The sequence below is a fragment of the Athalia rosae genome, chromosome 6 (assembly GCF_917208135.1).
Source record: "Athalia rosae chromosome 6, iyAthRosa1.1, whole genome shotgun sequence".
Classification (NCBI taxonomy): Eukaryota; Metazoa; Arthropoda; class Insecta; order Hymenoptera; family Athaliidae; genus Athalia; species Athalia rosae.
The window spans coordinates 12945758-12961990 of NC_064031.1; the positions used below are offsets into that span (position 1 = coordinate 12945758).

The 16233-nt window shown below is 43.2% G+C and overlaps 1 protein-coding gene across 14 annotated transcripts in view; it reads right to left on the bottom strand.

Moving 5' to 3' along the window:
- LOC105690854 (disks large 1 tumor suppressor protein) overlaps positions 1-16233 on the bottom strand; it is a 311797-nt gene that overhangs the window by 141294 nt on the left and 154270 nt on the right. For 9 of the 14 annotated variants that reach the window (XM_020855175.2, XM_020855181.3, XM_020855179.3 and 6 more), the window contains exons 1-2: positions 15796-16129; positions 4250-4386 (exon numbers count right to left, since the gene is read on the bottom strand). In XM_020855175.2, coding sequence (XP_020710834.2) covers positions 4250-4386; positions 15796-16114 — 456 coding nt within the window. In that variant the 5' untranslated portion in view covers positions 16115-16129. Of the gene's footprint in view, positions 1-4249; positions 4387-15795; positions 16130-16233 lie in introns of those variants that run through there. The other 5 variants (XM_048657365.1, XM_048657364.1, XM_048657363.1 and 2 more) reach the window with 1 other exon arrangement.

The window sequence follows — 16233 nt, forward strand, 5'->3', positions numbered from 1 at the left end:
AACACGCGGGTGAATGTTCGGAAAATATCACCGCGACAGACACGCGACGTTACCAAGCGGATTGCGAAAAATTTCACAGCCACACCGCATCTGTGCAGATGATGGGGAAAAAAAACAAGGTCCAATAAAAAGGAACTTCGCGAATCCGGATGATATGTCAAAGAGGTAAAACGAGAACGTTGGGGGCGAAGGAAAAGGGAGAAGGGAAAGGTTGCTTAGACGACGATCGTGTTTCCGTTGGCCTCGTCTGATGGATTGTCTTCTGCTCACAAGGAGGAGGGCTGTTATAATAAGTATAACGCTTCTAATCTTGAAGATGCAGAACTTGAAGCGATAATATAAGGCTGATACGGACAAGTGGATATTGCTCTCCGGTATCCCGTGGTTAGTTCACGGTGAAACGTTGGCCGTCTATGGCTAATGGGAATTGCTATTCTCCCTCAAGTTCGCCATCTGCTACGGCGCGTCACAAGGAAGACGAGAATATCGTTACAGAAAATAAGGGGGGGTTCGGGGAGGGAAGACGAGACGGCGTTTGATATTCGAACCATATCCGATCTTGGTGTGATTCGAATTCGGGGAACAATTTGATCAAAGTTATGCGTGAGCGTCGGAAAATTAATACCGCGACATTGAACAATTTACGCGGGGTGGAAATAATCGAAATTATCCGTGATACCACCGCGGCTGTTGGACGCTAAGAATTTCTTGGAAAAAAGACGTTACGAATATCGCAGAAAATGAAACGTCGGGGACGAATGCAGCTTCGTTCGCCGTTTTCTTCATTTTTATCTTACTCTTCACGTAATAAGCTGACTGAAGATCACAAACTGTACATAACTTGGCGCGAAATTGAAATTTTGCATACCCGCATTCGTATCTATAAGCTTTACTCGATTCGCGTGGAGTGCAGAATTGAAGAAGTAAAATCCCTTCTCAGAAAACACTGAACATTGTTGAAAGACCGGCAAAAGGTGAAGTGTTACGGTAATAACGGAATTGTGGATTCAGAGGGAGGGAATATTGAAGTGACTCGGCATCGCCAACGACTCGACATGCTCCGAAGTCAGATAATTTCTGGTCTCGAAAATCCAAGCCACTTTTATTTTTCTTTCAGCAATTATCCGTGAAATTTCAGTAACAATACGATGCAACGAAACGTGTAACCCACGGTCATATGGTATACGGTTCCACAGAAACGACATACCGCGGTTACTTTGCCCAGGAGTTGCCATAGTTTCGCTAGTGGAGTAGGTATATCCGCAAATGATGGTCAAAGGAATTGGGTACCCGGATGCCAGGGTTCGATGTAGGCTTAGAGGTCACCGTCAAGTGGTTTCCGAAGGGTTGAAAACCGCGTGTTTCACGACTACGGAATTACAACATTCGCAAAAGTACTTCCGCGTTCGCGAATAAATATCACAAGAGCGGGAAAGTCCAAAGTTGTAGAATATCGCGCGATTCCGTTCTAACAGCTTTAATTTAAGTTTCTAAATTGTCCGGTTTTTCGCCGCGACCCTAGAGAACGGAGTGCGATTATCTTACTCGATATAGGGCATATCCGACTTACTCAAGTCGACGGATTCGTGTTTTTTTTTTTTTTTTTGCGAAAGTACAACTTCACATTTTCAATAATGAGTGATCAATAAGTGGTCCGAGCATGGGGTTTCTGAAACCCTTCAAGACGTCGGGAAAGTTTCATCAAGTTGAAGCAAAATTTTGGAAAAAGCTACTCGTGCAACGCAGAACCTCCCGGAATGCTCCGTATGAGGCTGGTGAACATTTTACTTGGACATAACATGTAGAATCAGTTGTGGAAAATTCAAGTGGAAAGAATTGGGGAGAAATTTTCTTCGCTGAATATATGATCGGGTGAACATTGGAAGGAAAACGTGATAGGACAGTAACGTAAACTGGTACCCACTTCCGGTGGTACGGAGGGTGTGTAGAGGCGGGGGGGGTTGGCTAGAAGAGCATGCATTATACATCGACGCGGTAGCTGCTGGATGTTGGTCGCTACGATGCTGCCGCTGTTGCTGCTGCTTTGCTTCCACCCTGCGGGTGATGTACGAGCAGACAGAGTTGATGCATTGCCCGTTTCAAGTGGCCAAATGGGATTTATAGTAGCGTTACGAATCGAGAAAAACTACCGAGCATTTTGCCCATGCATTTCAATTATTCCAGCGGACCGCAACAACAACTACCGCAAACATCCTGGAAAAATTTCTCGATAGGGTCACCACTTTCGACTTCATTATCTCACCCGGTAATTCGATCTCTGATTCTCCTCTCCTTTTATTTCATCCTCGTTACTTTGAGTTTTTTTCTTTTTTTCTCTCTCTCTCTTTCAATTCAATGCCCTGCGCAGAATCCATTTCCCGGAGATGATACTCGCTTGTAGTACCGATGTGATAAATAAAAGCGAATAATAATAATAAATGTGAAACCGTAAACAGAAACAGGGTAGGTTCGCTAACGATTCTTGTTACGCTCGGAGCTTTTACCGTTTACTTAAGGATTATATGTTTTTTTACTCGTGTCAAAATACAACAGGGGGGGAGGGGGTGGAGGGAAAAATGGGGTGCAAAGGTTTTCGGTATGCGGTTGTATCCCTTTAGGACAAGAAATTTTGCTCGGCTATCTCTCGGGAAGCCGGCTAACGGGGTTGTTCGTTCTGAAACGAGTAGCCGGTGGACCTTCGAACGAGAAAATTTTAAATTAAATTAAACAAGCTTTCGAGTATTCACCCGCCTCATTTCCTAATTTTACACGTTAATATTACAGGGTCATATCCGAAAGCTCTGAATACAGATATCGTTCGAACGATCTCCTCTCTCTTGCCTTCGGTGGCTTCGAATGTCTTCATTTTTTCTTTCCGTCTCGGCGAGAAAAACATAACTTCAAATTACCTTGGTACATCGAGATTTCTTCTCCTCTTTTTCGTTGCTCAACACCTGAATCGTGATGTTTCCCCATAGTTTGAACGCTGGTCGCACGGCGGCCGAAAGTTAAAGGGAAAATCCACTTGATAAGATATCCCTAAATCCCAGGGACGCGACCGAAGCGCTCTAATATTTCTCTATTAAATCTAATAGAGTGCCCGGCGTGGGTAACACGGCGATACGGTATCGCGGGATGACCGAGGATGTCGTCGTCTATGGTCACCCGTATCGGAAGTCGGTCAATGGAGGTCAAAGCGGGGTTAAAATAGAGGAAATAAGGAAGCGGGTGCAGAAGGCTAGAAGGAGGAAGCGATCGGAGCCTCGGGGGAGCTGCCAGTCAGCGAGGCACCGCAAACTGACCGAGTCCTCCCTCGTCTGGCTCGTCGCCCCCGATAATCGCCGTTGGCAATCTCTTAGCTGTTGCCAAACGTAGGGAGAAGAATTCAGAGAAATGAAAAACGAACGCGAAGGAAAAAGAGAATCAAATAAATTAAAATAAGTAAAAAATCTCATCAAACTACGCCGATCTCCGAGTGTCCCGAAATCCCGAAATGCGTGCAATGGCCAACCACGAGCTACTTCTTGTTGCCTATTATTTTCGAGGGTCAACTGAGGTATAATGGGATACAGGTATCGTATATCTGGGGATATTTCTGTACAGGAATTTTATACGTAATACTTTAGACGTATAGAAATTCGCGGATAATGAAAGCGCAAATACTTCCCTCTTATTTCATTTCCCGAGCAACGTTTTATTCTTCATTCATTTTTATCGCAGCTCCTCTTCCACCTCTCGCTCATTCGCTAGCTATACCCCTCTCTCTCGTTTTCTTTATCTTCTTACTTTTCTTTTACTTATATACTTTTTTTCCATTACTGTACTTTTCTCCACCCCTTGTTCCATCCAGTTTCATTTTGTCTCGTCTTGTTTCAAAGATCCACGCTGTATATATTTACCGGTTAGCAGATCGCTCGTATAGGTATACTACACCCGACAGGGTGAACCCAACGGCATCCGAAGAGGCAACATTCAAATAACCATCCTCGTTACTTTTCTGACAAGCGAAGTTCGCCGGGGTGAAATGAAAATAGAATATTTAAAGCCAAAGAAGCTAAAAATATTCTCATCGCTTAAATTAGAGAATACAGTGAACGCCTACCGGGTACTTTTGCTTTTGACATTTCGTCGTCCACCGATCGATCGTCCGATTCGATAGCGCGAAGCGAATCTTGCGGTAAAAAAAAAAAAAAAAAAACTCGCCAAACAAAAAAAAGGTTTCCGAAGGTGGCGAAAAAATTCAACTCACGTCATTCTGTGCGAAGGTCGGAGTAATGGGACCGTCGCTGGCCTCCCACTTGTTGGCGATACGGATTGTCTCGGCAGTTTTTTGCTGTATCGATTTGGTCTCGTCAAGCAGCGTCAGCTCGTAAAATTCCTGTATATCTGAAAGCAGAAAGCAAGAACAAAATAAATGATAATAAGACGACAACAACTGTATGAATTTTGGATATAAAGTATTCGCATCGATTTGTTATCGGGGCGGGATACCCGTCACATCGGGTCGAGGATAATATCCTTCGTAATTTTACACCATAGATTAGTATCTGTACGTTTTTATTGCGGACCATCATCGGAGCAGAACGGCATCTATAGTAGGGTAGGTTGAAAACCAATTTTTTTTCATTTTCTTAGCATGGGGGCAGAAAAATTATAGAATTATCAATTGGTTTTAGTCGCAGACCCACTTTGATTCGTCGCAATCCATGCATGGAGCGAAATATTCGAATTTCTCAATTCACCAGCAAACCCGAGCTCAGCTGGAGTCAGGTAGCCAGGCAGCGTAGCGCTTTGTTGTGAGACGTCACCTTGGGGGCTGAACAGAGGTGACGCCCCACAACAAACCGCGCGCCCGTGGCTACCTGACTCCAGATAAGCTCGGGCTCCTTCGTAGTCCGAGAAATTCGAATATTTCGACCCATGCATGAATTGCGACGAATCAAAGTGGGTCTACGACTAAAACCAATCGATGTGTCTTATAATTTTTCTGCTCCCAACAGCGCATAATTGATGATTACTCGATCGATTGCATGAGTAGATGATTTTGGCTTTCAAATTTAGAGTCCTGAGCTGATTATATGTGAGATTACTCTTGAAGAAACAAAAAAAAATTCGATTTTGGAGCAAAAAATGAATCATTGTTTTAATTGGATTTAATATGCTTTTCCTACGTATTTTGATCTCAGGAATCCGAATCTGGAAGAAAAATTGATCTATCTCTATAATTGACCGAGTTATCGCCAATTTTCCGCTTTTTGGGGTCAAAAATAAAAAATTGATTTTTTAGTCTATCTTTATGTAATTTGAACTCAGGAATCCGAATCCGAAAGAAAAATTGATCTATCTTCAAAAATGACCGAGTTATGGCCGAATTAACGCATTTTTTGGCATAAATTTGAGGATATCTCGAAGGGAAAAAATCGTAGCTCAATTTGGACAACGGATTCGTGTTCCTGAGGTCAAAATACATAAGAAAAGTGCCATACGATCAATTTTAAAAAATAAAAATTTTTGGCCAAAATTTGAAAAAATCGTAAGGGGTACCCCTTGGAAAAATCTCAAATTTTGGCCAAAAATTTTTATTTTTTTGAATTAATCGTATGGCACTTTTCTTATGTATTTTGACCTCAGGAACACGAATCCGTTGTCCAAATTGAGCTACGATTTTTTCCCTCCGAGATATCCTCAAATTTGTACCAAAAAATGCGAAAAAATGGGGATAACTCGGTCATTTTTGCAGATAGATCAATTTTTCTCTTGGATTCAGATTCCTGAGCTCAAATTACATTAAGATAGACTATAAAATGAATTTTTTATTTTTGACCCTAAAAAGCTGAAAATTGGCGATAACTCGGTCAATTTTAGAGATAGATCAATTTTTCTTTCAGATTCGGATTCCTGAGATCAAAATACGTAAGAAAAGCATATTAAACCCAACTAAAAAAATGATTTATGTTTTGCTCAAAAAGCGAATTTTTTTTTATGCTTCTTTAAGAGTAATCTCACGTTTAATCAGCTCAGGAATCGAAATCTGAATGCCAGAATCATCTACTCATGCAATCGATCATTAGGTAATCATTGGGTGAAAAGAATTTCCTTTTTTTATAAAGTACAAATTCTGCCCCCATGCTAAGAAAATAAAAAAAAAAATTTTTTTTCCAACCCACCCTAATCTATAGACAGTGGATGTTTAGCCAAAGCCAATAAAGGGGAGCTCAGCAATATTCGGTGAAAATTATACCCGAGGGATCTTTTCCTGCTTCTCCTTTCTATGGACACGGTCGGGATATTAGCGATTTGTTCCGTATCACGACCGTGATAATATCGTTGAATGAGAACGAAGGTTGTCAGGCCGGCGCACTCAATTTGCCGAAGGGAAAAGATCAAGGCTCGGCTGTTCACGATTTGACGACGTCGACAAATAGATCGGTATAAATAATTTCCGCTACTTCCCTCGCTTTCTCAGGGTTTTAAACACGGACGATCGAATGGTGAGAAGCTGCGACGAAGTTCTTTCAATAATTCGGAGAGCCGGGCAAGACGGAAAACGAACTACGAGAATGGGTTTCGGGGAATGAAATTTTGAGCCACGTGAGGAATGGGGAGTGAAAAATTTATGTCTTTCTCTATATACGCGTACACTATGTATGAGATACAACGTACATATCCAGCCTATATTCCGGGGTGGAACGATATGCGATCTTATCGCCTGGAACGCCACGACGTCTCGCGACGCGAGGGTAGCTACGGAATGTGAGCGAGCTGCTTCTCCTCCCGGACTCCAGCATGCAGAAATATTCGAGACGAGGCGTTATATTGCATTATAAATTCTCAAAGGATGTCCTGAATATATTCTCCTCTTTCCATTAATACGTCAGTCCGATTCCCGCCCTCCTCTCTCTCACAATGTAGCATATCACGTCGGAGTATTGAGCTGCCCTAAAAAACAGGGTGCCAAACTCTCGACTCTCGGTCTGCCGATTGAGACGCAAAATTCGAACGAGCGCCGTGACGAAATGACGTCCTAAGGTCAAAACAGTCCGCCGCCCACATGCCCGTGACCGATCCTAATCTCGGGGTGCCTAGGGGTCTCGCATTCGAATCGAAAGGATGTTTGTGGATTTCATCCGGTTGTTTACTAGCCGGTTTAACGGGGCTTTGTTGAAACAGTGACGGATTCACCCTCCATTTCTCCCGCCGTTTCGCCCCCCGAAGTGTATTAGTTAGTTTCGAATTTTAGTGCGGGTGTAGGAAGCCAACGTACAGAACCCTGAGCAAATAGTAGGTATATCTCAATCGAACGGATGCGCAGCGAGAAAAACGAAAGTTCGGAAACCCTTTCGGATCGCGTTGCTTCAACTCGTGTAGCGCACGCGTCGAATCGTCGGCGATGGAATTGTTCTTTCGGTTGAAATTTTAATTTCAGGAACCCCGAGCATGCATTTCGAGAAAAGTTTTCTCATCTGCACGTTCGAATGAGAGTAGAGAGCGCGTCCCTCGTTGGCGTATTCGCGCGATGAGCGGAGAAACGTGCGGAAACGAGAGAAAAAAAAAAAAAAAGGAAAGAAAATCAAACCGTTTGTTTCGGCTTTGAAGTGGTGCAGATATTTTGAAAAGTCGGAACGACCCAATTTTCTCGGGAGTATAAAGAAATTCGGTTTTTTTCGCCGCACGACCGTTTTTCAGAATAATGCCACCCACTCGATTTCTAGCAGTGGAAGAAAATTGCTTTTGGCACCGGACGCGAAACGCTTCTATGAATTCTGAAAAAAAAAATTGTTCTCTCCCCCGTATTTTTCCCCGCCGATATTCGCAGTCCGCAACAGTCAGCGATACACACAAGCAGTCGGAAACTCGAGGCACGGTCAAAATGAACGACGAACGTACTAATCCTGGAGCTTGCCGGACGGCGATGTGGAGTACGCGTCTGTTAGCCCGCAGCGTTTACCTACCTACCCGGTAGTTTCACAGAAGTAAATTACGAGAAGGTTATGCGCTCGCTACTCGCGCTGCAGGAAGAGGAACGAACAGTTGGTACAATTCCTGGTCCTGCAACTTTGGCGGATAGGGCCGTGTACAGTTGGTTAGAAGATTCATGAGGAGTCGAGTCCGCAATTATTCACAATGTTACGTTGAAACGCATTCGGTTTTTCTTATATCTTTTTTTTGGTTCAACCGTGCAGTTGGAAATATCCTCTCGTGTCGTACGGTCGAAACGGATTCCGACACGGTGTGCGCATCGACGGTTCTGCATCTGCATGCGTATATTTTTCCGCGATTTGGTTAGCAAAACACGAAGGATTACTCTCTGTGTGGCCTACCTATGCTCTCCGTCGGGCGACACCAAATCCACCAGGCGTATATACTCTTCGCAAATAGCATCGAAAACAGAATTGGAAACGAGGAACTCCGCGAGGGAATCCTTTGTAACAACGGGAGTCCGCTTTTCCTCTGTATTACTCCTCTGTCTATAAAATATGTACCAACACATAGGTAGATTTTATTTGTGCAAACAATTAGCTATCCAAGGTTCGGGTTCGTTCGTACGTTCGTACACCGGTTAATTCTGATCCGGTTTACTCTGGAAATTTCTAACGCAAATTCATACACCTCGTCTTTGACGTCCGATCGATGTAACACACGTCCGATCGATTCCAACGAAATTCTGAATTTTACCCGTAAATGGAACGTCGTTACCCCTGTAATACAGATGGGGGAGTCAACTTGCGTCAAAAAAAAAAAAAATCGTATGAAAATTTCGTCTTTGAGGTCGTTCCGTTCGTACGTTTTTCCGGGTAGTGTATCTGGAGGGTTCGTTACAAGGGAAATAATCGCGGTGGCGCCCGGCATCGGGTGGGTTTGGTTTTTGCGAGAGGAAAAAATCAAATCTCCCATTTCGTCCGACATTGATATTAATATTTAAACGGAGCCCTACACTGAGCCGGTGGTTCCGGTGGGAATTACACTGTTTCGTTTTGCTTCGTTTTGTTCGGTTTCGCCTCGCTACGATCCATTCCGTTTGATTTTTTGTCTTTCTGTTTCATTTATTCATTATTTATTTTTTTGGTTTCTTTCGTTAGTACTTTTTATTTCCTTTTTTTTTGTTTTTTTGCTGTTTCGTGCGATTGGTGAAAAAGTTTCGCGTTACGCACTACCGACCCCGCGCGATTGGGGTGCTACCCATGTCCCGTATCCCATTGTTTGTGAAAAGGCATTAAATTTCATAGTTCAACTTGTTAGTTGCGATACCACGCAGCTGGAGAGGGGACGAAAAAAATCCTTAGCATCGACGCGACGTAGGTACGATCCCGTTTTTTCAGAATTCAAAATTGGTGAGAAAACGAAAATTTAAAATCGTTATCGTTACGTCAAACGAATAATTGCAAACGGAGGATATTTCGAGGGCTACCGAACATGGAAAATGGCCGGTCAATTAATCGTGCCAGCTTCGTTCCGAGATGAAGGAAACAAGGCGATATACCTCGAGGATTATAATATGAAGGTACGGTGACGTAGGGGAGACCGGGGCAAGTTGGAGACGTTAAGCTTCAAGTGCGGTTTTTTAATTGATTGTAAGCGAATTCCAAAATCTTTTGGTATTTTTCAAAAGTATGAGATGTTAGCTATTAAAAAAAAAATTGACATTGAATTCGGTCATTCACAAACTACGTAATTTCCATTTTTCCGAAATTCTGCAAATTCGCCATCTTGCCCCGACCACGGGGCAAGATGGCGAACCTATCGGGGCAAGTTGACGAATATTAGATTTTGGTTTAATGGGCCTAAAAAAATACTTTTTTCGTCAAAATATACTTCAGTTTATTTAAATCCATAAAAGATATGAAAATACAAATACGCATAGTTTATGTAGTTTAGCTTAGATATACAATTAACACTGGTCGCAAACGAACTGAGCTGCTCCTTCGACATTAGAACATGCCAACATTGAATCGTGAATAAATTTATTCATTTATTTATTTATCGAATTATTCAATGAGCTGCACAATCGTATGTAGCCTAAATATCAATTAACTAAACAACATGCAAAGATCTCGATAAGGACGATCCGTCAACTTGCCCCCACCATCTTGCCCCATTTGCCACTATTTGCAAAAAAAGAACCCCACAAAAAGTACATTGGTGAAAATTCGGAGGTTCTATGATCTCTAGGATCTATATGCGTATAGAAATAAAGTATTAATTCACAAGTCCGATCTTGCTTATCTGTAGTTGTATACAACTATTTTCTTGAGCTCCAAATGTTACTTCGCACACGTCTGAAACCACAATGCCTCCGTAAAAAAGCCGGATGACCTTGCCACGCTAGCTACATCGCAAATATTATTGCGTAGAAGAGTGTTTAACACTTTTTGATAACTTACCCGGCGCTATCTGTCAAAATATTCGAAAAACAATTAATTCGTCATCTTGCCCCAGCCTCCAACTTGCCCCGGTCTCCCCTATTTGACCGATGCGGCGAACCGATGTGCATTGTGGAGTCCCGTCACAGGTCCTACGCAAGGTCCTATAGTTAGCGCGTCCTTTGATCAAGGAATCCGAAGCCTACTCTGTTCGGTGATGCAGTCTCCTGTTATCCCAAACACTATCGGATCAGCGCCGAGGTGGTGATTAGATGGTATTCCAAAGCGAAGTCGACCGGAGAGCTACATTTGTCACGAGCTCGCGTCCGCAATCAGTTCGGAGTAACGGTGAGTAATTTTTTTTTCGCTGTGTCTCGGAGTCTTCGATATTCCAACATTTTCAGCAGTGATGAAAATTGTTACCAGCTTCCACACGGACCGAGAGACGTCTACTAATTCCAGGCGAAACGTGCGTACTTATATACTTATACGTATAAGTAGTTGCTCACTCTGGCTCTCCGATTTCAACCTCCAACGCTTGGAAAGTTTGATTCAGTCCTCTTCGAACTTCGAACAACGTACCTACCACCCCCTTCGTTTCTATTCAATTTCGAGTATCTTCTGGCTCTTCGCGTCAGCAGAGCCGACGATTCTAAACTCTGTTTTCTAATTTCCGTGGATCAGTAGAAGTTCCTCGCGGTGGTACGGCCGGAATTTTTTTTACGCTCAGATTCTATTCATTCCACCGTATGAAAATGGATCACGAGCTTTCGTCGAATTTTCCGTGCACCGTATACATGTACGGGTATGTACGTGTACCACACGAACGAGGGAACTAGAAATACATTTTGTTTTTCGCAGCCTCCACATATGTAACTATAATAAGCAACGTGTTTCACGAGTCTCAATTTTTTCTTTCGTTTCTTTGATGTGACGCGTGAACTTTTTTTTCTCCCCCAACGTTCGCGACATTCGGTTCCCTCAAAGAAAAGTAATTCTCTTTCTTTCTTCTATTTTTTTTTGTTTCTCAATTTTCATGCGCAGAAAACCGACTCAAAGATCCCAACCTGAGATGCCAACTCGATGAAAATTCTTAGTCACATGGACTAAATTGTCTAGATCCTTGCCTAGCGTCAATATTCTATCATCGGAGTTGAGAGGCGACGTTCGATGTTATTCCGACGTGAAGATTCAAAGTTCTCTTCTCTGCTCACGATTACTTTTCTGACGAGTAAATTTTCTCCATCGCTTTACGCGAAAACGGATAAACGCGTTTTCCTTAGCGAGAAAAGTTCCACTGTCTCGGGCTAGAGAGACCTTCGACGTTGATATTTTCTTTAAATTTTACACTCCCGTAGTTTTTGGGGATCGATGTTTTTCACATTATCAGTTTTGTTCACTTCTTGTTCGGAAATCGCGTGCAAAAAATATCCTCCGAAAGAACCCCCCGTGCACAGTAGGTTGCGGAGCGGATTCGAAGCACGCGAGCAAAGAATAGGAGAGGCGTGAGCCTTATCACGTATGCAAAGAGTGAATCGGGAAGATTTGAAGAGCGCACACAGGTGAAGAAATAACCACCTATGCGGGCACATTAACAAAGTAGACTAGGAATAGGAGTTGGCAAAGATTTGGTCGTTATGTCGTGACATTAGCCAGATTGCTCTTAGCGGAGTTCGCATACCAACGATCCGTCCTTTTGGTTGTGCGCGTCCAAGGGTGTGGGGTAAACGGGTAGGTTGGTACGAAGCTATATAACGTACGCCCACCGATCCCCCGCGTCTTTACGGTAATTGTGATTTATGAGCTACGCGTCTAGTCGACCGTCTCGCAAAACTTCATCGTTTGTCTTACAAGATCCACTCAGGACCATCATATTTATGGGACATTCGAAAAGTTTGCCGCACACAACTGCGAGACGCGGAAAAAGGTACGCGTAAAAGAAAATACAAAAAAAATGTCCAGTTTTTCACCGGTTCAAAATGAATATACTTGTCAGAAACAAAGCTTTTTTAAAAGCGACAATTCTTCATTCGGACGATCCGTTTCCTAGTTTTTTTTATTTATTTATTTATTTTTTGTTTTCATCTGAAAACAGAGTCCGTATCCGAGTTCTATTTTTTCCGTTCATTTTTTACCGTCCCACGCAAAGATCATTTGCGATGATGTTTTCATACTTAAGAGGACTTACTATTTCGCGTATATTCCGGCGTCCGTCCCCGCCGTCCTTGCCCGCGGTTAAGTTCGATAAATTTTCTCTCCCCTTGACATTCCTCCGCACGGAGGGTCTTCTATAAAGATTTACGATCCGTCAACGGGAGTGGGGAGACTTTTGCCGGTAGAGAATAAAAACGGAAGTTTTCCCGGTCACCCCGGGTATAAGTTTTTCATATAAATGAAATTGTGCATTTTCGTTAATCTCGTTGGATCCCTCGAAGCATTCTCTGCGTGCAACTTCCACTTTTAACGCGAATAACAGCGCGCATAAATCTATGTAACAAAAACTATTCTCTGCAGAAGCTTGGGGGGGGATTCGTGAAATCGGCTTGAAAACTTCTCTCATTGTACTACGCCCGTGGTGAGAACGGCTATTTATACAGTAACAGAAGCGTGCCGTCTACTTTGTTCGGACGTTGTCTGGTATACGGAGATAATCGGATGACTGAATCAAAAAAAAAAAAATATATATCCTGATTTATCATTATTCGTTCGAGTTGATTTGCACAATTTCGGACACGGCAAAGCTAACTAACGATTTTCCTTATCGATCGCGTCGTTTCGCGTATTTTTAATATTTGCTTTTCGAGCCCAAAATTCATCTACTCGTACAGCGGTTATATATATTCAGATTTAGCACGGTGTACACCGCATCCCGGATCTGGGAAATGAAAAACTAACAGAAGTTCACTCCGAATGACGATAAGCGTGGAAAATTGACGAACAGACCGAAAGGATATACATACATACATTGTCCATAGTTCGGAGGTTTTCCATTGTGGGTACAGTATTTTGTTTCTATTAATTGCGAAATAACGTTCGAGAAAATTCTGACCGACGATAACGACCGGTTACAAGTACGTAGGCATAATTGATATGTTTCGGTGTTCGATTGTAAGCCATATTTCATTTCTCTCGATTTTTCACACTCCGTAGAACAGAATTCAGAGTTTCACCGCTAATCGTCATCCTCATTGCGCTTATAATTGTCGGCTCTATACTATATTATTTGCTAAAACTTCACTCGCAGCTCGTACATACTGCGGGGATGGTCGCCTAATATGAACTTGTGCTATAGCTGAACGCAGCCTCATACACGTACAGGTATACCGGCGTTGGAGTATACGTCGCAGCACCGGGCTACGGCAATTTGTACCAGAGTAAAGTTTATTTAGTAGGAGAAATGGGAGTCCGGTAGTTATGCCGAGGGGTAATTAACCCCCCGACATACCCGTACAGGTACTGGTTTTCCGAGATCGCAAAAGCGGGTACGTGTAGCTGAATTTAACCGATGTGAAAAAATTTTTTTTTTTTTTTTTTGGTGGCTCGGTACAGGTCAAAGATGAAAAAAAACTTATATACTCCGCGACGGGGAATTATTCCGTTCATTTATTATTTCTGAATATACTTCCTTCTCTGGTTGATTCTTTGAGCGAAGCTTACGAGGGAGTTAATCCTCGCATTAAACTTCGACGGACGGGGAGAGAAAAATATTTAAAAAAATAAAAGAACAGATCAATCTTCATCCTCATTATTTCTCCAGAGGTGATTAGAGTTCGTTCGCTCGAACTCAGGAAATGCAGGTCTGTATCGTGGACTCGTCAAAAAAACGAAAATCGCGAAAAAAATGGAAACTTTGGAATCTTGGCGCCCCGTGCCCATTTTCTCATCGATTTAATCTGGTTTGGTAAAACGTGTACTCGAACTGATTTCGTTCTACTCGAGCGTCGAGACGGGGCGGTAGCTATAGCGACACAACGACCGTCCCGTACATTGGCTTTCACTTTGCTCGGAAAAAGGGAGGGCTTTCAGCGTTAAAGCGTTCGCCAACGTATAACGTGTCGGAGATGTCGCGCGGTGAGTGTGGAGAAAAAAATTTCATAACGAGGTCGAGTACGTATGTACACGCGTAAATATACCCGCGAGAGCTTGTTTTTCTTCTTTTTTTTTTTTTTTGGTTCTCTAGCCCGCGGGAAAAACGAGAGAAGAAAAAAAAAAAACCCCGCGTAAATATAACCAAGAAATTAACACTAGCCACGAAAACTTTATTCGCGTAGAAAGAGGAGGGGGAGTGAAGAAAAAAAAGCGACTTAAAAAGGGGCGGCCTGTACGACTTTTATAATCTCACGAACTACAAGACCGTCACGTAGCCGCTCGAATAAGTTTTCGGCGCGAAGCTTTTTTTTTTTTTTTGACTCATTTTTAATTTTATTAGAAAATTATTCTCGCGGCCGAATTAGCTGAGGTGAAGAAAAAAAAAAAAATTCTATTCGGTGGAGAAGTTCGGGGAGTTCCTAGATATTTCGGAGAGTTGAAAACTCGAGTCACTTTTCACCGGTGAGTTCGTTCGGATATACAATTTCAGTATTTAATATCGTCTGAATTCCAACGAATGCTCGCGCCGTTCTTGTTGTACGGAGCAATTATTTTAATCACCGCGTTAGTTGGTTCTCGTGTACATTATACTTGGGTTACAGTTCTCGAAATCCACGCACTCGCGCGAAACAGAGGGATAAAAAGGGTGAAACGGAGATTGAATAACGAGGATGTCTGGTAGCGATGTCGTTGTTTTGGGTAAGAATAATTTCTAGATACAGCGTGCTACTTTTCCTTAAAATTCTCTTCCGCCGAAACGTGAGGGGTACGTATCGCGTTAATGTAAAATATCCCGTTTCAATGTATCCGTAACGGAGAAGTTTCAACGAATAGGCCGAGGCTCTGAAAAGCGGAGTAGATATTCGAATGATCGTTAGCGAGTTGCTCGATGTCTGGCGAGCAGCCGTCGCGCGAAACCTGGGTACCTTCGAAGACGTGTACTTTGGTGGTACAGTTTCTATTCAACGCAATGTTTGTAACGTGTAACCGCGGCGTGGTCCGTTTGCGATGGATATGACGTAACGTGTGTGCGTGTACAACGTATCAGTACAAATGCAGCACAGTAGGAAGAAGACAATGAAAACGCTTTAAACAAAGCCTGAACTGCACGGTGCGCACTCATCTTCCGTCGCAGGTATAACAGACGTCGTGGTACATGTAACGTTTGCGATAAGAGTCGCGTGACGTGTGCGTCAAGCTTTGTGCATAAATTGAATGTTTTAAAACGAGGACGCGGGCGAAACGCGCACCGGTCGACGGTGACCAGCCGTTCGAAATTTTTCACCGTCTAAATTTTCAAATCGACGATCGGGTATCACAATTTCAGGGATATTCAAGGACAAACCTTCTTTCGGCGGAATGTATCCGTGAACCTCGCAGTAGCTACCGGCGGCCGGACCAGAAGCCCCGGGTGTGTCGAGGGTAAACAAGGTGGTAGCCGATGTGTTGAGGGTTTCGGGAGTCTGTTGATTACCGGTGTTCCCCTGATGTAAAATTGCGGAGCGTGAATCCTGCTGGGTGTTTCCGCCCTGACGTTCGAGGGTCGAGGTATTCGCGTTGGCCGACACTCCTCCGGACTGCATCAGTTCGTCACGTCTGCATTTCGAACATCGACGCATCTCGGAACGGACGCGCAATAGCCAAACCATACCGAATAGAGCCATTTCAACGCGAGCTGCTGCAACTACCGCGTCTCCTCCCGACGTTAACTTCATTCTCGTTGAAACACGATCGTTGATTAACACCTCCGCCGGTCTTCTGCGATTCATCACCGGACACTGAT